General features: G+C 39.4%; 1 protein-coding gene across 9 annotated transcripts in view; it reads left to right on the top strand.

Annotated features, from left to right (window-relative positions):
• RNF111 (ring finger protein 111) overlaps window positions 1-7,072 on the top strand; it is a 98,404-nt gene extending 91,332 nt beyond the window's left edge. For 6 of the 9 annotated variants that reach the window (XM_047766229.1, XM_047766236.1, XM_047766231.1 and 3 more), the window contains exons 12-14: window positions 594-689; window positions 1,916-2,043; window positions 5,428-7,072. In XM_047766229.1, coding sequence (XP_047622185.1) covers window positions 594-689; window positions 1,916-2,043; window positions 5,428-5,545 — 342 coding nt within the window. In that variant the 3' untranslated portion in view covers window positions 5,546-7,072. The remainder of the gene's footprint in view (window positions 1-593; window positions 690-1,915; window positions 2,044-5,427) is intronic. The other 3 variants (XM_047766238.1, XM_047766237.1, XM_047766232.1) reach the window with 1 other exon arrangement.
• The last annotated feature ends 13,444 nt before the right edge of the window (window positions 7,073-20,516 follow it).

Raw genomic sequence — 20,516 nt, 5'->3', positions numbered from 1 at the left:
GCTTGTAATACATTAGAATTGGGCAGTAACTTTTTATATAAATTTATCCTTGGAATATATCAAATTTTTTATTTATTATTTCCTATAGCTCTGATATTCTGCTACATGGATTAAGATAATTTATTTAACCATTATCCTAGAAAAACATTTAGGTTTTTCCAGTATTTTCCTACTACAATCATTGCTTAATACTTTTTGTTTAAGCTTAATTTTTAGAGAAGCATTGCTGTAGAAAAAGAACTTTAATTTGTAGCTAAATATCTTGTTTCTGGAAGAATAAGTCATTTGACTATGATATAAAGTTCTGTTTCTTCTTGTCGTTGGAGTCACTGGGACTTAGAACTTGTTTGTTTCCCTATCATGCTACAATGACTTCATCTTCTGCATGCATTCATGCTTACTGACTTGTATAGGACATGTGTGATAATATGTTGTCCTAATCTCTAAGGAGAGCATAACCATTTGCCTTACCATATATGGCTTTTTGAATACTCTACTTATAAATATGGAACTTTATTGTTTTTACAATGCTGACAGTGGTATTCAAGGGATAAATGTCCTGGCTTTTCATACCAGTTTTTCTTCACCTTCAGGAACTTATTCATTTGGAAGAAAGATTAGGAAATGTTAATCGTGGAGCATCCCAGGGGACAATTGAAAGATGTACATATCCACATAAATACAAAAAGGTAAGGATTTATTCTGTGAAACATCTACATTATTATTGAAGCACATAACATTTAATATTGTGGACTTTCTTTGAGTTTCTGGAGTCTGGCAACTAGATTTTTTATTATTAAAACAATACATGCAGAGTTCCCTTGTGGCACAGCAGGTTAAGAACCTGGCATTATCATTGCAGCAGTGCTGTGGAGCAGGTTCGATCCCTTGCCCAGGTACCTTCCACATGCTGTGGGTGTGGCCAAAAAAGTTAATTAATTAAAAATTTTTTAAGTAAAAATAATTTTAAAAAACAACAAAAAAATACATGCAAATGGTTTTTAAAAAGTGAAACTATAAAAATATACACTCTGAAGTATCTTACCTTACTGACCCTGGTTTTCCTTCCCAGAAGAAAAATCATGGTTAAAGATTTCTTAGGTAATCTTCCACATTCTTTTATGCATTTATAACAATGTGCATGTGTGTGTTTTTTTCTTCCACTTTCAAAAATAATGTAAAGGGGATAATATGCACACAGTCTTGGACATTTTCATTCTATATCAACACCCACAGATGACATACATTCTTTTTAATAGCTTAAACAGTATTCCATCATATAGCAGTACCATAGTTTAATTAGCCAGTTATTTGGATGGACATTTAATTAGCTTGTATTTATTGTTTTCTACCCTTACACTGCTTATGTAGTATTATTACATCTGGAAGTTACAGAGTAGACACTTTAAATAAATAAGTTTCTTTCAACAAACAACAGTGTTCTATGCTACAGAGACTAATAAAGTGTGCACATTGCTGTTCATTGTATTTTTCATTAATATGTGTCTGTTAATGAGGTGTCACCATTACATTTAAGGCCTTTCAGTTATTTAAGCTAAATGCCATAATTAGCATTAATTTTTTGATTGTTTTTTGAAGTGTACCTTGTTAAAGTAATATTCATTTGGCTGTGCTCCTGATAGAACAAAAATGTATATATTATCCTAAATATGTAGTAAAAATGATAAATTTTGCACTAATGAGTTTGTTGTTTTCAATTTTACTTTTGCTGTTGATAATTTAAGGGTCTTACAAGAACACTTAGTTGATGATAGCCACTTAATTTATCCATTAATTCATGACAGTTGTACTTGGGAAATAAGTTGTGGGTGAATGTGTGGGTTTGTTTTGTATTGCTTTTCAAATAAATACAGCTTTTACTCAGTTATTCAATAATGTCGTCTCTACTAATAAGGTAACAACTGATTGGTTCTCACAGAGGAAACTGCACTGCAAACAAGATGGGGAAGAAGGGACTGAGGAAGACACAGAGGAAAAATGTACTATCTGTTTGTCTATTTTAGAGGAAGGTGAAGATGTGAGGTAATTAGACATTAATTATCTAAAACCCATTGTGGAAACTGGAAAAGGGAGTTTCTTTGGAAGTAGACCAGAGGGAGTTCCCACTGTGGTACCATGGGTTAGTGATCTGGCTTGTCTCTGTGGAGGTGCTGGTTTGATCCCTGGCCCAGTAAAGCAGGTTAAGGATCCAGTGTTGCCACAGCTGTGGTGTAGTTCTCAGATGCAACTTGGATTTGATTCCTGGCCTGCAAACTTCCATATGCCTCAGATGTGGCCCCAAAAGGAAGGAGAGATAAAAAGAAAGTAGACCAGAAACTAAATAAAGATTATTGCTAGCATACCCTGTCACCAGTTTCTGATACGTAGAATTACCCTCTTACTGTGAGTGAGAGAATACAAAGATTGAAGTCTCTGCATTACCAACAAAAGGGTCGGAATAGGAAACATCCTACGTATTTTAGGGCCCCACCAACACTTGACCAGGGAAATTTTGTGGTCTTCGGTAAATCTTGCAGAAAGGAGAATTTGAGAACTAAGAGGCTTTGGAGGCCAAGACAGTTTTATTAATGTATTCTCCAAAGCTTTTTTTTTAGAAGATGCTGTTTATTTATTTATTTATTTATTTATTTATTTTTGTCTTTTTGCTATTTCTTGGGCCGCTCCCACGGTATATGGAGGTTCCCAGGCTAGGGGTCCAATCGGAGCTGTAGCTGCCAGCCTACGCCAGAGCCACAGCAACGCGCGATCCGAGCCGCGTCTGCAACCTACACCACAGCTCACGGCAACGCCGGATTGTTAACCCACTGAGCAAGGGCAGGGACCGAACCCGCAACCTCATGGTTCCTAGTCGGATTCGTTAACCACTGCGCCACGACGGGAACTCCTCCAAAGCTTTTAAAGAGGGGGCTCCAGATTAGCTCCATGCAGTTTGTTTTATAGCATCTTTTTGTACATCTTTTATCTCTTTTCTAAAATTCCTTTTCAACTGTAGGACTGTTTTCTTTTTCCAACTTTGTGACATAGAAAAAATGTTATTCCTGGGAGTTCTCATTGTGGCTCAGTGGTTAACAAACCCAACTAGCATCCATGAGGAGACAGGTTGGATCCCTGACCTCGATCAGTGGATTGATGATCTGGCATTGCCGTGAGCTGTGGTGTGCTGCAGTGTACATTGCAGACATGACTCAGATCCTATGTTGCTCTGGTTGTGGTGTAGGCCTGCAGCTGCAGCTCCAATTGGACCCCTAGCCTGGGAACCTCCATATGCCGCGAGTGTGGCCCTAAAAAGACCAAAAAAGGCTGCACCCAAGGCATATGGAGATTCCCAGGCTAGGGGTCCAATCAGAGCTGTAAGTTGCAGGCCTATGCCATAGCTATGCCCGATCCCAGCCACGTCTGCAACTTAGACCACAGCTTACTGCAATGCCAGATCCTTAAGTCACTGATGGAGGCCAGGAATCAAACCTGCGTCCTTGTGAATACTAGTCAGATTCGTTTCTGTTGAGCCATGACAGGAACTCCTAGAAAGTGTTATTCTAACCAAATATTAATTTTAGACCTTTCCTTTTATAATTTCTTAATTGTTTTGTTCTTTTCTTATGTAAATTACATAATCCCATATCAAACAGGTTTTGTAACTTCTGTAACAACTGTATAGGAGTTTTGTTGCCCTAATTTATAAGGATAACTTTGTCGTATTTCTTATCGTAGGCTAAGAGAGAAAAAAAGCATATAAATGGTTGTCTACCATACCACATATAAGATTATTTGAACACTCTATTTCCACTGAAGATTTATAAGTATGGATGAGAGTTGTTTTTACAATATTGACAGTACTATGCAAGGAGCAATTGGAACCTCTTTTTAGCTACTATTTCTACAAAATATTAGGAAGTCTGAAATATATGACATCTCTTAACAGTAGATACAAGTTGAAATGGACATTTAAGCCAGTAACTTCTATCCTACTGTTGTATAGAGGCCTTCTTTATTTCTCACTTTTTTTGGGCTTTTTAGGCCCAAACCCTTGGCATATGGATGTTCCTAGGCTAGGGGTTGATCAAAGCTACAGCTGCCAGCCTACGCCACAGCCGCAGCTACACAGGATCCAAGCCATGTCTGCGACCTGTGCCACTGCTCAAGGCAATGTGGATCCTTAAGCCACTTAGTGAGGCCAGGGATGGAACCCGCCTTGATCTTAAATACTGGTTCATAACCCACTGAGACACAACAGGAACTCCATATTTCTCAATGTCTTATTGATAACTTAGTGTAGCATATTAAACATCTCTTTTAAGCTCAACGCTTTTTGTTTGTTTTTGCCTTTTTGCCTTTTCTAGGGCCGTACCCATGGCATATGGAGGTTCCCAGGCTAGGGGTCTAATCCGAGCTGTAGACTCCAGCCTACACCAGAGCCACAGCAACGTGGGATCAGAGCCGCGTCTGTGACCTACACCACAGCTCACGGCAATGCCGGATCCTTAACCCACTGAGCAAGGCCAGGGATCGAACCCGCAACCTCATGGTTCCTAGTCGGATTCGTTAACCACTGAGCCACGACAGGAACTTCTAAGCTCAACTTTTAAAAGAGTAGCATAGTGTTAAGTGGATATAACATGAAAACAATATTATTGACCATTAATCAACCATGTACTTAAGTTTAATATGTAAATACCCTCTAAATATAAAATAAAATTGCGTATTAAGACATTCCTTAATCAGTATGATATGGCATTTACAACATAGTTTCAAGGTTTTTGAGAGAGAATTAAATGAGGTTTTTTTGAAAGTATTCCCCAAATTCAATGATTCGATATTTTAAAATGTGTTTACAGTATTCGGTTACAGGGAACAAATTGCTAACTCCAGTGCATTGGCAGCTCAGGTATAGAAACAAAACAATGTAATTGCTGTTCTTAAAATTCTGGAGGTTTTATATAATTTGATTCCATAGCTGTGACAGTTAATTTCTTGGTCATTTATATATTACATTGTTAATTTAATGTAGGTGTAACTCTTTGAGTAGGGAGGGTTTTTTTTGTTTGTTTGTTTGTTTTTTTGTCTTTTTGCCATTTCTTGGGCTGCTCCCACGGCACATGGAGTTTCCCAGGCTAGGGGTCTAATTTGAGCTGTAGCCACCGGCCTACGCCAGAGCCACAGCAACGCTGGATCCTTAACCCACTGAGCAAAGCCAGGGATCGAACCTGCAACCTCATGGTTCCTAGCCGGATTCGTTAACCACTGCGCCATGACGGGAACTCCTGGAGTTTTTTAATAGAAAAGAATGCTGTCTAGTAACTTGAAAACATTACTGACTTACTGCATATATCATTTGTTTAAAAATAAATATCATGAGTGTTTGTCATAAGATTAATTTTTGCTTTTTGTTTTGTTTGCTTATAATAGACGCCTTCCCTGTATGCACCTTTTCCACCAAGTGTGTGTTGACCAGTGGTTGATTACCAATAAGAAGTGCCCCATATGCAGAGTGGACATTGAGGCCCAGCTGCCAAGTGAGAGTTGACACCATGTTTCAGAACTCTTGCCCTCCCTCTCATTCCCACCCTCCTGGTACTGCAGTCAACCAAAGATGGCATGACTTACCTGCGCAGATTTGGAAGCCTTGAACTTAGAGTGCTGTCTCTGCTATATGGTACAACTAATGCTAGACGTACAGTTTATGTATACAGTTGATTTTGATGTATTTATAAAAGCCTTTTTTTCTAGATTTGACATTTTTCCTGTATCATTTTACTGTATTTTTGCATGGTTCCTTGTATTGCATTTCTTTGCACATATTATGGGCTTGTGACCCTAAACTTGCAGGCAAGATTAGCTGCTTTAGTAAGTAGAATTTTGTGGTCTTTTTGTTTTTTACATAGTACCAGGTCTTGAGAATTATGAATTTTTTTATCCATTACTAACGTTTAATTTAATCAATCATGTACTTTAGTTTAATGTATAAAGATCCTCTAGAAAATGATAATATTGTATTAAGACATTCCTTAATTAGGACACAATGGCTGCTGTATATTTACAATATGGAGTTCTGAGTTAAATACCATCCTTGATACTGGGAACAGAGTATAAACCATTTTCAATCAGATGCAGGTGGTATTCACATCACCAGAGTGATCAATAGAAATTTTCTTGGTGTATCCTTTTCCTTTCAGCACAATGCAGATAGAGTTGAATATTGATATCATACATTTAGACTGCTGTTCTGATTGTATTTATCTTTTCCTACATTGTTTAGAACTTATTTCCCAGATTCAATTTTTGCTGCTGTGAAACAGCTCTGATGAACACTAAATATTAATTTCAATTAGCTGGATTGTATATACTTGCAGATTTAACAAAATTTTAGGGAAATCGAAGAAGACATGTAGAATTTTTCAGTCTTCTGCTAAGCACGTATAGTAAAGATATCTGCTTGTGTTGAGTTTTGTAAACACATTTAGTCAGGATTTAGAATTGCAGTCACTGGCAGGTATCTATGCATTCATAGAACTTCTAAAAGTCCCAGGATCACTTTTAAAGGGATTTTTATTAGTTTAAAGATAAATAAAGTCAGCTGAATCTACATGTCTCTTGTTTTATTTCTCTTCAAACTTGAAAACAGTAAATCTGCAGATACTGTGAGGCACAAATTATGCTGTCAACCTACTGTTGCTCTGGTTTTAGATTCCCACTTCGTACATTACCAAGAGTCGATCACTGATTTAAAATTTTTAATTTCTATAGTTAAGATTTACTGCATAATATAGAATATTAAAGTTAAGTTAATGTACTAACATTTCTCCTTTGGAGAAAGTTTTAATCCACTTCAGGATGCATATATCAAGATACTTTCATATACAGGATAGCCTAATTTTATTTGTCTAAATATGCTTAATATGCCCCAGATTGCAAATGCATCAGTCAGTAACATCACTGTCTGTATGTGGAAGACATGTTCCCATGAATCATATGTGAAGATGTCAATAAGCTTGCATTAAGCCACCTGCTTTGTAAGTGGATTGATTAATAAATAACTTATATTTCTATTGTCTTTGTGTTTTCATAGTTTTTTTTATAAAACCATTTACATTAAACATTTTGGAATTCAAAAATAATGATCTCATTCAAGTTGACATTTGCGTAATTTGATGGTTGTTACTCAGTTATGGCTTCTTGTCTTTTATTAATATTAGTAAATAGTTACTCTGTAGTAATTGTCAGTATCAGGTGCTTGAACATAATATGTGGAGAGATGGAAGATGGACTATGGTTAAGAAATTTGGATATGAAATAACATTTTTAAAAAGAACATTTGATGATTAAGCTGTAGTTGGTGGGAAGGGGATGAGACAGAATGAGAGAAAAGGAGAGAAACTTTGTATGCCGTCTTACTGGGGACAAGAGCTAGTACCAATAGCATGTGACAGATATAGGGCTTCACCACTATAAAACCCAGGGTCTGTGCCAAGGGATAAGATGGGGAGAATTCAATATAATAGAGTCCTCTTGATGCTCCCCTAAACACAAATATAGATAGATTCCTCTGTTTTTTAATATTGCGTCAGATTTATATGCACAACTCCCTGTTGGCCTGTTTAGTAATTGCTACTGATTTTTAAAATATAGGTAAATCCTCATTACCTTAAAATTTATTTTATACAAGTATTTGTGGTAAATACCTGCAGGAGCTTACATGTTACAGAAAATGTGTTACAGAAAATGTGATTAGTAACGAACTAAGGGAGAAGGAAAATAATTTTTAGTATTTTAACTTTTTATGCTTTGTTTTGATGTCTTCCATATGCTGCTACACCGTATGTCAGAATGAAAATTTCAGTGATAGCTGTTCAAATACTTAAAAATTCTTGTATCAGCGAATCTTACACTTTTTGTTGTTAATATGCAAATTATAAGCTGATATTTGAAACGTTTTTCTTTAACTGGTTATTTTAGCTGCTAGCACACTTTGTCATTTGAACCATAACAATTTGACATACAGAAAACCAGCTCTGCTTTTAAAATGGTATTTATAAGACAAAAATATAAACTCTGTGGACATTTCATTATTTTTAATAAATGGGAAGATCTTAATTCTGTAGAAAATGCACGCTGATTTGTATTTTACTTTCCAAAATCTCTGGGAACACAGTAAGTTTTCTTTCTTCTTCAAGACTTCACATATTACACTATCGGATATATCAAGGTTGAAATATTTTCTCTCAGTTACAGATGAAACTCTGTAACTGAGTTAAGAATTATGTCCAAAACATTTATATCTAAGGAAAACAAATGTTACAAATTTTGTGCTTGGGCCTGCTGGGGACAATCTCTTCTGTTGCCTGTATATTCTGTACAAACTCACAGGCCACAGAGATGACCTTTTGGAGTTGTGAAAAGAATATATAGGCTTTTGCTTCAGGCAGACTTGGACATTTTGTAGCTCTAAGCAGCTTAAACTTTTTGAGCCTCATCTATTATCTATAACAGAAATGGTTTGTTATTAGAATTAACTGAGATGATGAGTATGAAAAGCTTTGCATGTAGTACATACTTCAGATGATACGTGCTCCCAGTGCTTGCTTCATCCTACCCCACCACCTAGAAACCCTTGCCTTTGGTAACAAATGGTAGCATAGCAAAGTGCTGATCTATGGATCAGTGTTTGCCGCTGATCTTTCCCTTACTGAATCCAGGCAACTGATTATCAGATAAGGAACAATCCTCTTCAGTCCTTCCCTGGTGAGTAGGACTTACTTTTCTACTAGAGGAATAGAGGATGCCCATCACATGTGCTTTCTTCCCTTGCCTTGCAATCACATCAGGCACATAGTTGCCTATAAATACCATCTAGTGTTGTGTTTTAGGCAGCTACTGCCGTTGGATTAGAATTGGCACAGTATATATGAAACCATTTGCTCTCTCAGCTAAAAGTAAATTTTATGGAGAAATTAAAAACTAGAATTTCACATTCTCTCCTAAATTTTCTCATCAAATTGTGTTATACAGGGATCTGGCACCCATTAAGGATGAATTAAGCATACTAGTGAGTTGCCTATGTTGTCGTATTATCTGCTTTTTTTATTCTTAGGCTGATAGCTATGACTGAGAGCATGTAGAAGTTAGGGGTTTCCAGGAGAACCTTTTGATTAGCCCAGATGAATTGCATATCTCTTTAAATCCTATATCATCACTACAGAGACTGGTTGGATTCACTAAATACTAATTTTCATTGTGGACTACATGAGTCAGTTTTGCTTTAGTTTTAGTATGTGTGTGGAGGTAAGGGGTAATGATTTGCAAAGGTCAAATTCTACAAATCATTACTGATATGTTGTGCTATAGAAAGGAAGAATTTGGTTTCTGGCATTGCCTGTGTGGACACTTGGATTTCCAGTCTGGCCCATAACATGGGACACTCCAAACCTATTATCCTAAGTATTGTTTTTTAGATTCTTAAGAGCCCTCTGGGAATTCCTGTTGTGGCTCAGTGGAAATGAATCTGAACAGCATCCATGAGGATGCAGCTTCAATCCCTGGCCTTGCTCAGTGGGTTAAGGATCTGGCATTGCCATGAGCTGTGGTATAGGTTGCAGACAAGGCTTGGATCTGGCGTTGGTGTGGCTGTGGTGTAGGCTGACAAATACAGCTCCGATTCAACCCCTAGCCTGGGAACCTCCATATGCCATGGGTGCAGCCCTAAAAAAAAAAAAAAATAATAATCCTCTGTAGGAAGAGTGTTTGATAGGAGAATTGGAAGAGATTGGTAAGTCTCGAGACCACTACATCCCAGCCTGCCTTTAAAAAGGAATGGATGTCTTTGATCAAACTGCTGTCTTGACTACCATACTATTAGTGCTTGTTCAGAGAATAAGTTGTGGAACCTGGGTTCCTAGAACTTTGTTGTTAGCCCTGTATGCCCCAGACCCCAAAGGTTTGTATTAAATACTGCTGTGAAACCCTAAATCTTAGCAGCTTAAATATGAACATCTTAGTTTCTGTGGATCAGGAATTTGGGAACAGCTTAGCTTAGTGCTTCTGGCTCAGGGTGTCTCATGCAGTATAATCAAGGTGATAGCTGAGGCTCTAGTCACCTGAAGTTATTACTGGGTCTGAATGATCTGTTTCCAAGTTGGCTCACTCACATGGCTGTTGATAGGAAGCTTTGGTTCCTTATTGGCTGGTGGCCGAGAGACCTCACTTCCTTGTTATGTAGGCTTTTTCATAGTGCTGCTCAAATGGCCTCACAACAGGGTAGCTGGCTTCCCCAGAATGATCCCAGAGAGAGTGCAAGGAGGAAGCCACAAGGACATTTTTCATCTAGTCTCAGAAGTTACTCCCTCATTAAAGGGAGTATATATTCATTAGGAGCAAGTCACTAAATAGAGCCTATACTCAAGAGGAGTTGATTAGGTTTCAACATTTGAAGGAAGGTAGAGCAAGAATTTGTCTATTTTTCTTATTATGGCCACACCTGTGGCATATGGAAGTTCCAGGCTAGAAGTCAATCAGAGCTGCAGCTGCCCACCTACACCACAGCCACAGCAGCACCAGATCTGAGCCAAGCCACATCTGTGACCTACACTGAAGGTATACAGCAACACTGGCTCATTAATGCACTGAGTGAGGCCAGGGATTGAACCTGCATCCTCACAGATATGGTGTTCAGTTCCTAACCTACTGTGCCACAGTGGAAACTCCCTGTGTACATATTTTTAAAACCACAGTTGGTGACTCTCTTATGCCCCATGTCAAGACCCAGTCTACAGACGTTCTTGGACTTGGCCAAAAATTCTATCAGATTGGCCTCCGTGTTTCCCAGGACTCTCAGTTAGTTACATCTGATCCATGGTTCAGCACTAAAAACTGTGCCCTCACAAGGTAACCAAGGAGTTCCTCTTGTGGTGCAGTGCAAACAAATCTGACTAGGAACCATGAAGTTTCATGTTCAATCCCTGGTCTTGCTCAACAGATCAAGGATCCAGCGTTGCCATGAGCTGTGGTGTAGGTCACAGACGCAGCTCAGATCCTGAATTGCTGTGGCTGTGGTGTAGGCTGGCAGCTGTAGCTCCGATTTGATCCCTAGCCTGGGAACTTCCGCGTGCTGCAGGTGAGGCCCTAAAAGCAAAAAAAAAAAAAAAAAAGTAACCAAGTGCAAAACATCTGGAAATGGCTCAGGTACTCAAGTTTCCCATTCGAAAAAATCTAAGAATAGGGAATAGGAGTTCCTGTCATGGCGCATTGGATACAAATCTGACTAGGAAACATGAGGTTGTGGGTTTGATCCCTGGCCTTACTCAGTGGGTTAAGGATCCTGCATTGCTGTGGCTGTGGTTAGGCCAGCAGCTGTAGTTTTAATTTGACCCCTAACCTGGGAACCTCCATATGCCACGGGTAAGGACCTAAAAAACAAAACAAAACAAAACACCCCCCCCCCCAAAAAAAAACAAACTTCCAAGAATAATCTTTTTCTTTTTCCTTTATAGGGCCTCACCTACCTGCAGCACATGGATGTTCCCAGGCTAGAGGTCAAATCAGCTGCAGCTGCGGGCCTACACCACAGCCACTGGCCTAGGTCACAGCCACAGCAATGGCAGATCCAAGTATCTGTGGCAACGCCAGATACTTAATCCATTGAGCAAGGCCAAGGATTGAACCTGCATCCTCATGGACACTATATTGGCCTCTTAACCCTCTTGAGTTACGACAGGAACTCCAAGAATAATGTTTTTATGAATTCAGAGTTTACAAATACTTATAAATCCTAACTTTGTGCTATGTTTTTCTAAACTGTGATACCATAGAAAACCAATAAGGTACAACATTATTCAAGCAAACACATGCTTATTTGATGGAAGGATTGGAAATACCCCCAGGTAAGTGTATCTATTACCTGATATGTAACAAACTGACTTAAACACAACATTTATTTGCTTGTAGTTGTACAGTATGAGCAGGGCTGGGCGGGAATAGCTCATAACTCTGTGTTGTATGACTGGTGGTCTTTGCACGGCTGCATTCAACTGGGAGCTCTACTAGCAAGGAATGTCTGGTGTGGCCTCTAGATGTCTGATGCTTTAGCTGGCATGGCTGGGACAGCTGAAGAGTCCCTGGACATTTCTCTCTCGACGTGGTTAGAGTCTCTAGTGAAGAATAGCTAGACTTCTATACGTGGTGGTTCAGAGCTCTAAGAAAGAAGAAACTGCCAGGCCTCATAGAACCTAGGCCTGGAACTGGCACAGTGTCATTTCTGCCATATTCTGTTAGTCAGAGCAAGACTTACCCAGATTCAAGGGGAGGGGAAATAGACTACACCTATTAATAGAAGTGGCAGCTAAAAATGTGACCATTTTAAATTTATCACAAGGTAAAAGAAGTGTCATTGCTTTGTTAATTTCTGCTACAAACTTCCTGAACACACTTAGATGTTTTTATACCCAAACCAAAGTTTAGCGTATGGAGGGAGTTCCCATTGTGGCGCAGCAGAAATGAATCTGATGAGTATCCATAAGGTTGTGGATTTGATTCCCTGGCCTTGCTCAGTGGGTTAGGGATCTGGTGTCACCGTGAGCTGTGGTGCAGGTCACAGGCAAGACTCGGATCCTGCATTGCTGTGGCTGTGGTGTAGGCCGGCAGCTGTAGCTCTGATTCGACCCCTATCCTGGGAACCTCCATATGCCACAAGTGCAGCCCTTAAAAGCTAAAAAAAAAATTTCCAAAATGTAGCATATGGAGAAGCCATATGTGCAAATGGTCTATTTTCTCAGGTGTTACCATGAGAGGAATCAGTGGTGGAGGAACTTTGGCTTCTCCTTGCTGATATTTGAGAGAAAGAAACTTACGGGATGGAGATATCTAGGTATTTCTGGTACTTTGTCTGACATATCTTTGTGTAATTCAGTAATTTTTTCTGCAGTTTTCTTCATAGATGGTTACTGTGATAGTTGTATGTGTCAGTTTGCACCACCGAGGGCGCAGTGTATCTGTAGGTTTGTTTTCTAGGTGAGATCAGCATTTGAATCTATAGACTTTATAAAGCATGTTGCCCTTCCCTAATGGGGGTGGACCCCATCCAATCAGTTGAAGGCCTGAGCTGGACAAAAAACTCACATCCCCTCTTCCCACACCCCATGAGTAAGGGAGAATGTCTCATTTTCACTGTATTCAAGTTAGGACATTGTTTTCCTCCTGTCTCTGCACTCAGACTGAGACATGGGCTTTTCCTGGGCCACTAGCCTATCAGCCTTCAGACTGAAACTCCACCAGTGGCTCTCCTGAGTTTCCAGCTTGCAGACTAGAGACTGTAGGATTTGTCCAGAATTGTATGGGCCAATTCCCTATCTATCTATCTATCTATCTATCTATCTATCTATCTATCTATCTATCTATCTATCTATCTCTGGAGAACCCTGACTAATCCAATTATTATACCCCTTGTTATCTTCTTCCAGTGATGATGAGGTCATTACTTAGTGAAGAAAAACATTTTCTTTTATGAACAGTTAAAACCAATTCTTTTCCTTTGGTAGATGTTTCTATAACTTCAGTCACAGGGTCCTATTTTGTATTTCATTTTATTTATTTTGCTTTTTAGGGCCACACCCATGGCATATGGAGGTTCCCATGGCTAGGGGTCCAATCAGAGCTACAGCTGCCGGCCTACCCCACAACCAGAGCCACACCAGATTCAAGCCGAATCTTCGACCTACATGGCAACACCATGACATGGCAACACTGGATCCTTAACCCACTAAGCAAGACCAGGGATTGAACCCGCCACCTCATGGTTCTTAATCGGATTCATTTCTGCTGCGCCATGACAGGAACTCCCTATTTTGTATTTTAGAACAATGTAAAAATAAATCTGGTTTCTTGCTCTATGCTAGCTCTTCAGATGATATAGGACAGCTCTCGATTTATTTTGGTCTTCAAGTGGAATATCCTTAGAACCCGTTTGTTTAAACTGGATCTTAAGCCACTTAGCTAGATTTCACAATTTTCTGGATATTTCTAGTTTATTAACATTCCTTAAAATATACCTGCAAAAGATTTTCACTCTGAATGTGGCCTGAGCATTAAAAAGTAAAAATTACTTGATTTCACTCATGCTAATGAGTTAGGTCCTAGAATGGTGGTATTTTCTTTTTCTTTTTTTTTTTTTTTTTTACTATTTCTTTGGGCTGCTCCCGAGGCATATGGAGGTTCCCAGGCTAGGGGTCCAATCGGAGCTGTAGCCACTGGCCTACGCCAGAGCCACAGCAACGCGGGATCCAAGCCGTGTCTGCAACTTACACCACAGCTCACGGCAACGCCGGATCGTTAACCCACTGAGCAAGGCCAGGGACCGAACCCGCCACCTCATGGTTCCTAGTCGGATTCGTTAACCACTGCGCCACGTCGGGAACTCCAGAATGGTGGTATTTTCTAAGGGAGCACAGATGTCCTGAAGGACAGGTGTGGAAATAGAAGGAGTAAGAATGAATTGAAAAAAGGAATACAGACTGAAGGGAAATGACACATAGTCTTCACTCTACCATTTATGCAGAGTGGGATTAGCTTTCAAATCTCAATAAGCCTGTACACCCCACAAGCACAGCTTAGCTCAGAATGTGGGTGGTTACTGAAAAGCCAGCTTGATAGGCCATTTGGGACATTCTCTGCATTCTGTAGCTCCTCAAGATTCCGCCAAAGCTGATTAGGACACGATGCAAAAATTAGAGTGTCTCACAATGTTTACCCAGTATAACAGAGAACGGGAAATGAACGAGAACAAGAATTACTGAACAGCATAATTTTAAAACTCTTGAGTCAGTGGTTTATTATCCTCAATGGATCTTTTACTATTTTACTCACTTTCTAAGATGAGTAAATTATATTGTTATCCTTTCATGAACCTTCTATTTTAAGTAACATCAGGGCAGGGACCCAGTTTTCATGCCCTTTTCTTTCTAAGTACTGTGCACAGTGTCTTTTTTATAGAAGGCACTTAGTTGATTAAAAAAGCAAAACAAACAAAAATTGGATAATCCACAAGCTTGAGGTCCAGACTTTTTTCTTTATTTACTACATTCCAGATACCTGAGACCAGGATGGAAGAATCCTAGGGCACTTAATTTACATGAAATCTTTTTTTTTCTTTTCTTTTTTTTTTTAGGACCATACCCATGGACTAAAAAAAAGGCTGTGGACGTTCCCAGGCTAGGGGTCCAATCAGAGCTACAGCTGCCAGCCTACGCCACAACCAAAGCAACATCAGATCCAAGCTGCTTCTGTGACCTACACCATAGCTTACAGTGATGCTGGATCCTTAACCTACTGAGCGAGGCCAGGGATGGAAGCCTCAACCTCATGGCTCTTAGTCGGATTCATTTCCACTGCACCACAACAGGAACTCCAGGTCCAGACTTTTATATATATATATATATATATATATATATATAGTAATGTAATATATATATAGTAATATATAGTAACTCCAGGTCCAGACTTTTATATATATATATATATATATATATATATATATATATATATATAGTAATGATTTTTATTCTTTTTTCATTATAGCTGGTTAACAGTGTTCTGTCAATTTTCTATTGTACAGCAAAGTGACCCAGTCACACACATGTATACATTCTTTTTCTCACATATTCATACTCCATGATAAGTGACTAGACATAGTTCCCAGTGCTACGCAGCAGGGCCTCATTTCTTACCTGTTCCAAAGGCAATAGGCTGCATCTATTAACCCCAGATTCCCAGTCCACCCCTCCCTTCCCCCTCCCCCTTGGCAACCACAAGTCTGTTCTTCATGTCCACGAGTTTCTTTTCTGTGGAAAGTTTCGTTTGTGCCGTATATTAGATTCCAGATATACGTGATATCATCTGGTATTTGTCTTTCTCTTTCTGACTTACTTCACTCAATATGAGAGTCTCTAGTTCCATCCATGTTGCTGCAAATGGCATCATTTCATTCTTTTTTATGGCTGAGTGGTATTCCATTGTGTATATATACCACATCTTCCTAATCCAATCACCTGTCAATGGACATTTGAGTTGTTTCCATGTCCTGACTATTGTGAATAGAGCTTCAGTGAACATTAGGGGTGCATGTGTCTTTTTCAAGGAAAGTTTTGTCTATATATATGCCCAAGAGTGGGATTGCTGGGTCACATGGTAGTTCTATGTACAGTTTTCTGAGTTACCTCCGTACTGTTTTCCGTTGTGGTTGTACCAGCTTACATTCCCACCAACAGTGCAGGAGTGTTCCCTTTTCTCCACACTGGGATAGACTGGGAGTTTGGGGTTAATAGATACAAACTATTACATTTATTTGTTTGTTTGTCTTTTTAGGGCTGCACCTGGGGCATATGTAGATTCCCAGGCTAAGGGTTGAATCGGAGCTATAGCCACTGGCCTACGCCAGAGCCACAGCAACATAGGATCCAAGCCATGTCTGTGACCTACACCACGGCTCATGGCAACACTGGATGCTTAACCCACTGAGCGAGGTCAAGGCAAACCCACATCCTCATGGATGCTAGTCAGGTTCGTTAACCACTGAGCCACGACAGAAAATCCACAAACTATTACATTTAGAATGGATAAACAATAGGTTCTACTGTATAGTACAAGGAACTAATATCTAATCTCTTGGGATAGACCATGATGGAAATTAATAGAATATATATTATATATATATTTATGTGTGTGTGTGTATATATATATATATACACATATATGAATGACTGGGTCACTTTTCTGTATGGCAGAAATTGACACAACATTGTAAATCAAATATACTTTAATTTTTTTTTTTTGGTCTTTTTGCCTTTTCTAGGGCCGCACACTTGGCATATGGAGGTTCCCAGGCTAGGGGGTCTAATCAGAGCTGCTGCTGCGGGCCTTTGCCACAGCCACAGCAACTCAGGATCCGAGCCTCGTCTGCGACCTACACCACAGCTCATGGCAACGCTGGATCCTTAACCCATTGAGCAAGGCCAGGGATCAAACCCGTAACATCATGGTTCTTAGTCAGATTCATTAACCACTAAGCCGCGACGAGAACTCCAAGTATACTTTAATTCTTTTTTTAAAAAAAGGACTTCTCACCCTGGCGCAGTGGGTTAGGAATCTGACTGCAGCAGCTTGGGTCCCTGCAGAGTTGTGTGTTCATCCCCAGCCAGGCCCAGTGGGTTAAAGATCCCACATTGCTGCTGTGGTGGCTTGGATTCAATCCCTGGCCCAGGAATATCCAAATACTGCTAGTGTGGCCATAAAAAGAAAAAAGGAAGAAAGAAAATTAACCAAGGTTAAATTTCTTAAAGGTCATTGGCCCTTTACATTATGGTAAAATTATACATAAATCATTTTATTTTCATTTCTTTGTCAAGTACTGCTCTAAAAGGATGTGTATATGGGATGGACATGGGGTGAAGGAAGAAAACTGCAGGCAGAGGAGCACCCCAAGTAAAAGCATGAACCACTAACACTGGACTGGTATGAGTAGAGATGAGGTGAGTGGCTTGGTTTGGCAGGATTTATTGGGCTTCAAGGCGATGTTGCCTAGTGTTTTCCAACCCCATGAAAGGAAGTCAGAGAGCGTGAGTCAGAGAGACAAGATTCTGAGATTCCTACACAAAAGTTTAGGTCCTAGAATGCCAGGAGGGAACTCTTCTGACACCAAGATTCCTCAGTCTGGGGTAGAGTCTTACTGCCTCGGCTATCAGAACTATCTGAATCACCCAAGATTGGCTTGTTGTTTGTCAGACCCTCCTCACTTTCCAGTTTCTTTCTTTTTCTTTTTTTTTTTTTTTGTCTTTTTTCTAGGGCCGTACCCGGGGCATATGGAGTTTCCCAGGCTAGGGGTCCAATCGGAGCTCTAGCCGCCAGCCTACGCCAGAGCCACAGTAACATGGGATCCAAGCCGCATCTGTGACCTACACCACAGCTCGTGGAAATGCCAGACCCTTAACCCACTGAGCGAGGCCAGGAATTGAACCTGAAACCTCATACTTCCTAGTCAGATTCCTTAACCACTGAGCCACAATGGGAACTCCCTCACTTCCAGGTTCTTATTCAGCTACCCACCTCTGTGCCCTGGTCTTGGGATTCGTTTTTTTTGTTTTTGGGTTTTTTTTTTTTTTTTTTGGTTTCCTGACTTCCAGTTTATAATATATATTCTCTTTCTCCTCATTGTTTTTTTGAATTTGTACCTTTAAATTATCCTTTATTGTGACTTTAGAGAGCTTAAGGGAAAGATTCACATGTTCAATCCACCACCTTTTGCTGAAAGTGAAGAAATGCCTTGAATTTAAGTGTGTTCTTATGTAGAAAGCATTTAACACATTTGAAGTTTTTTTTTGACTCCTCCCTGACTTTACATTTTCATCTAAAAAAAAAATGCGGTTTTTTAAAATGATATTTTTTCATTATAGCTGGTTAACAGTGTTCTGTCAATTTTCTATTGTACAGCAAAGTGACCCAGTCACACACATGTATACATTCTTTTTCTCACATTATCCTCCATCATCCTCCATTATGAGTGACTAGATACAGTTCCAGTGCTATACAGCAGGATCTCATTGCTTATTCACTCAGAGGCAATAGGTTGCATCTATTAACCCCAGATTCCCAGTCCACCCCTCCCTTCCCCCTCCCCCTTGGCAACCACAAGTCTGTTCTTCATGTCCATGAGTTTCTTTTCTGTGGAAAGTTTCGTTTGTGCCGTATATTAGATTCCAGATATACGTGATATCATCTGGTATTTGTCTTTGTCTTTCTGACTTACTTCACTCAGTTTGAGAGTCTCTAGTTCCATTCATCCAGCACTTGTTTTTGTAAACTTATTAATGATGTCTTATCCTTGGTTAATTTTCTACTTGATTTCCTTTGATGGCTATTTCAAGCTTTTCCCACTCTTTCTGCCAAATGTAAAAAGAGGAGAGCAGTATGATTGAAAGCATACAGGCTTTGGAATCAGTTTTGAGTACAAATCCAGCTTTGAAACTCCCAAGTACCATGACTGAAGCCAAGACGTATAGCTGCTCTGAACTTTAGTTTCTCCAGCTGTTAGCCTGAGATAACATGACAGATGTTAACTAGTTTATTAGGGTGGTCAATTTCCAATACATACAAATATTAAATAATTATGTTGTATACCTGAAAGTAATACATCAATTATACCTCAATTTAAAAAATGACCAAAAAAATAGGATAATACTATCCACTTTAAAAAGATTGTGAGGATTCCACAAGAAAGTTTATGCAAATTAGTTTTTAGGAAGAGTGACCAATAAATGTTATATAAGATGGGAGGGAAAAGAAAATAAAAATATAGGAAGACTACAACGCATTAAATAAGAAAATGAGTCAAAAGAGTTGGTTGCAGTGAGGGAGTCATGAGAAATAGTACTTCCGTTTTTTTTAAATTTTTTAATTTTTTGGCAGCATCCACAGCGTGTGGAACTCTCAGGCCAGGGATCATACCCATGCCACAGCAGTGGCCCAAGCCACTGCAATGACAATGTCAAATCCTAATCCGCTGAGCCACGAGAGAACTCCAGTACTTCCATTTTAAGTGAAAATACAGTATGTCCAATACGGATTGAATTACTTGATTTTAATAATGTCAAATCAGTTAATAAGAGCATTTTACCATTCATAACAATTTACAAAGTTGTTGAGGATTGTTACTTTTCTAGGTGTACTTTGTTAACACCACAATAGTATAACATTAAAGCAAAAATACAGTTTTACTCACAACCCCTGTGTACTAAACATCCATTTTTTTCTTCCCAACCCTTCCCCCCGCCCCATACTGGACATCTAATTTTTAGTTTTAGAACAATGGATACCCTAACATTTTTCCCATGCCACGCGGTAGCTGCAATTATTTCTGTTTTACAAAATAGGAAGCAGGTCTAGAAATGTCTGATGCAAGGTGAGGAATTAATCCAGATCACTGAACTTCACTTAACCATCATTAGTACCCCAGTAACAGAGTGGAGGAGGAGTGATGGGAAAGCTTGCTCAAATTCTCGGATGGAGACGCTCTTCAAAGCTCATTCCACTACTTTTATTGTGAGCCTGGGACTCTTTCCTATTCTCTTTCTTGATCCTCTCATTTTTTTCTTTCCTCTTTTCCTGTCTTCACCTGATCCTCCCACCACCTCTGTCCAAGGCTGGATTACACTTATTTTCTTTTTAAAATCTTCTGCACGACATAAGATAGTTTATTCGACGAATAGACTATCTTATGATTTTACGATCACCCACCACAACACATATGAAACAATGGGCTAGGTGCTGGCAACACAACGGTGAGTTTACGTGAATCACGAGTCACACGAATCAATCGCATTTATTTTTTTCTCCCTCTCCTAAGAATCTTAGTTTTCGAGTAAACGCCACAATTCCCAGTCCTTAAGCAAACGTTTGAGCGTCATTCACTTAACAGTACAGCCCAAAACCATCCCAAGTCGTCAGTTCCATAACCGAGA

Source organism: Phacochoerus africanus, chromosome 2 (assembly GCF_016906955.1).
Source record: "Phacochoerus africanus isolate WHEZ1 chromosome 2, ROS_Pafr_v1, whole genome shotgun sequence".
In the NCBI taxonomy this organism is placed as follows: Eukaryota; Metazoa; Chordata; class Mammalia; order Artiodactyla; family Suidae; genus Phacochoerus; species Phacochoerus africanus.
Note: the sequence above shows the minus strand (reverse complement) of the source record. Positions and strands in the feature narration are given on the sequence as shown.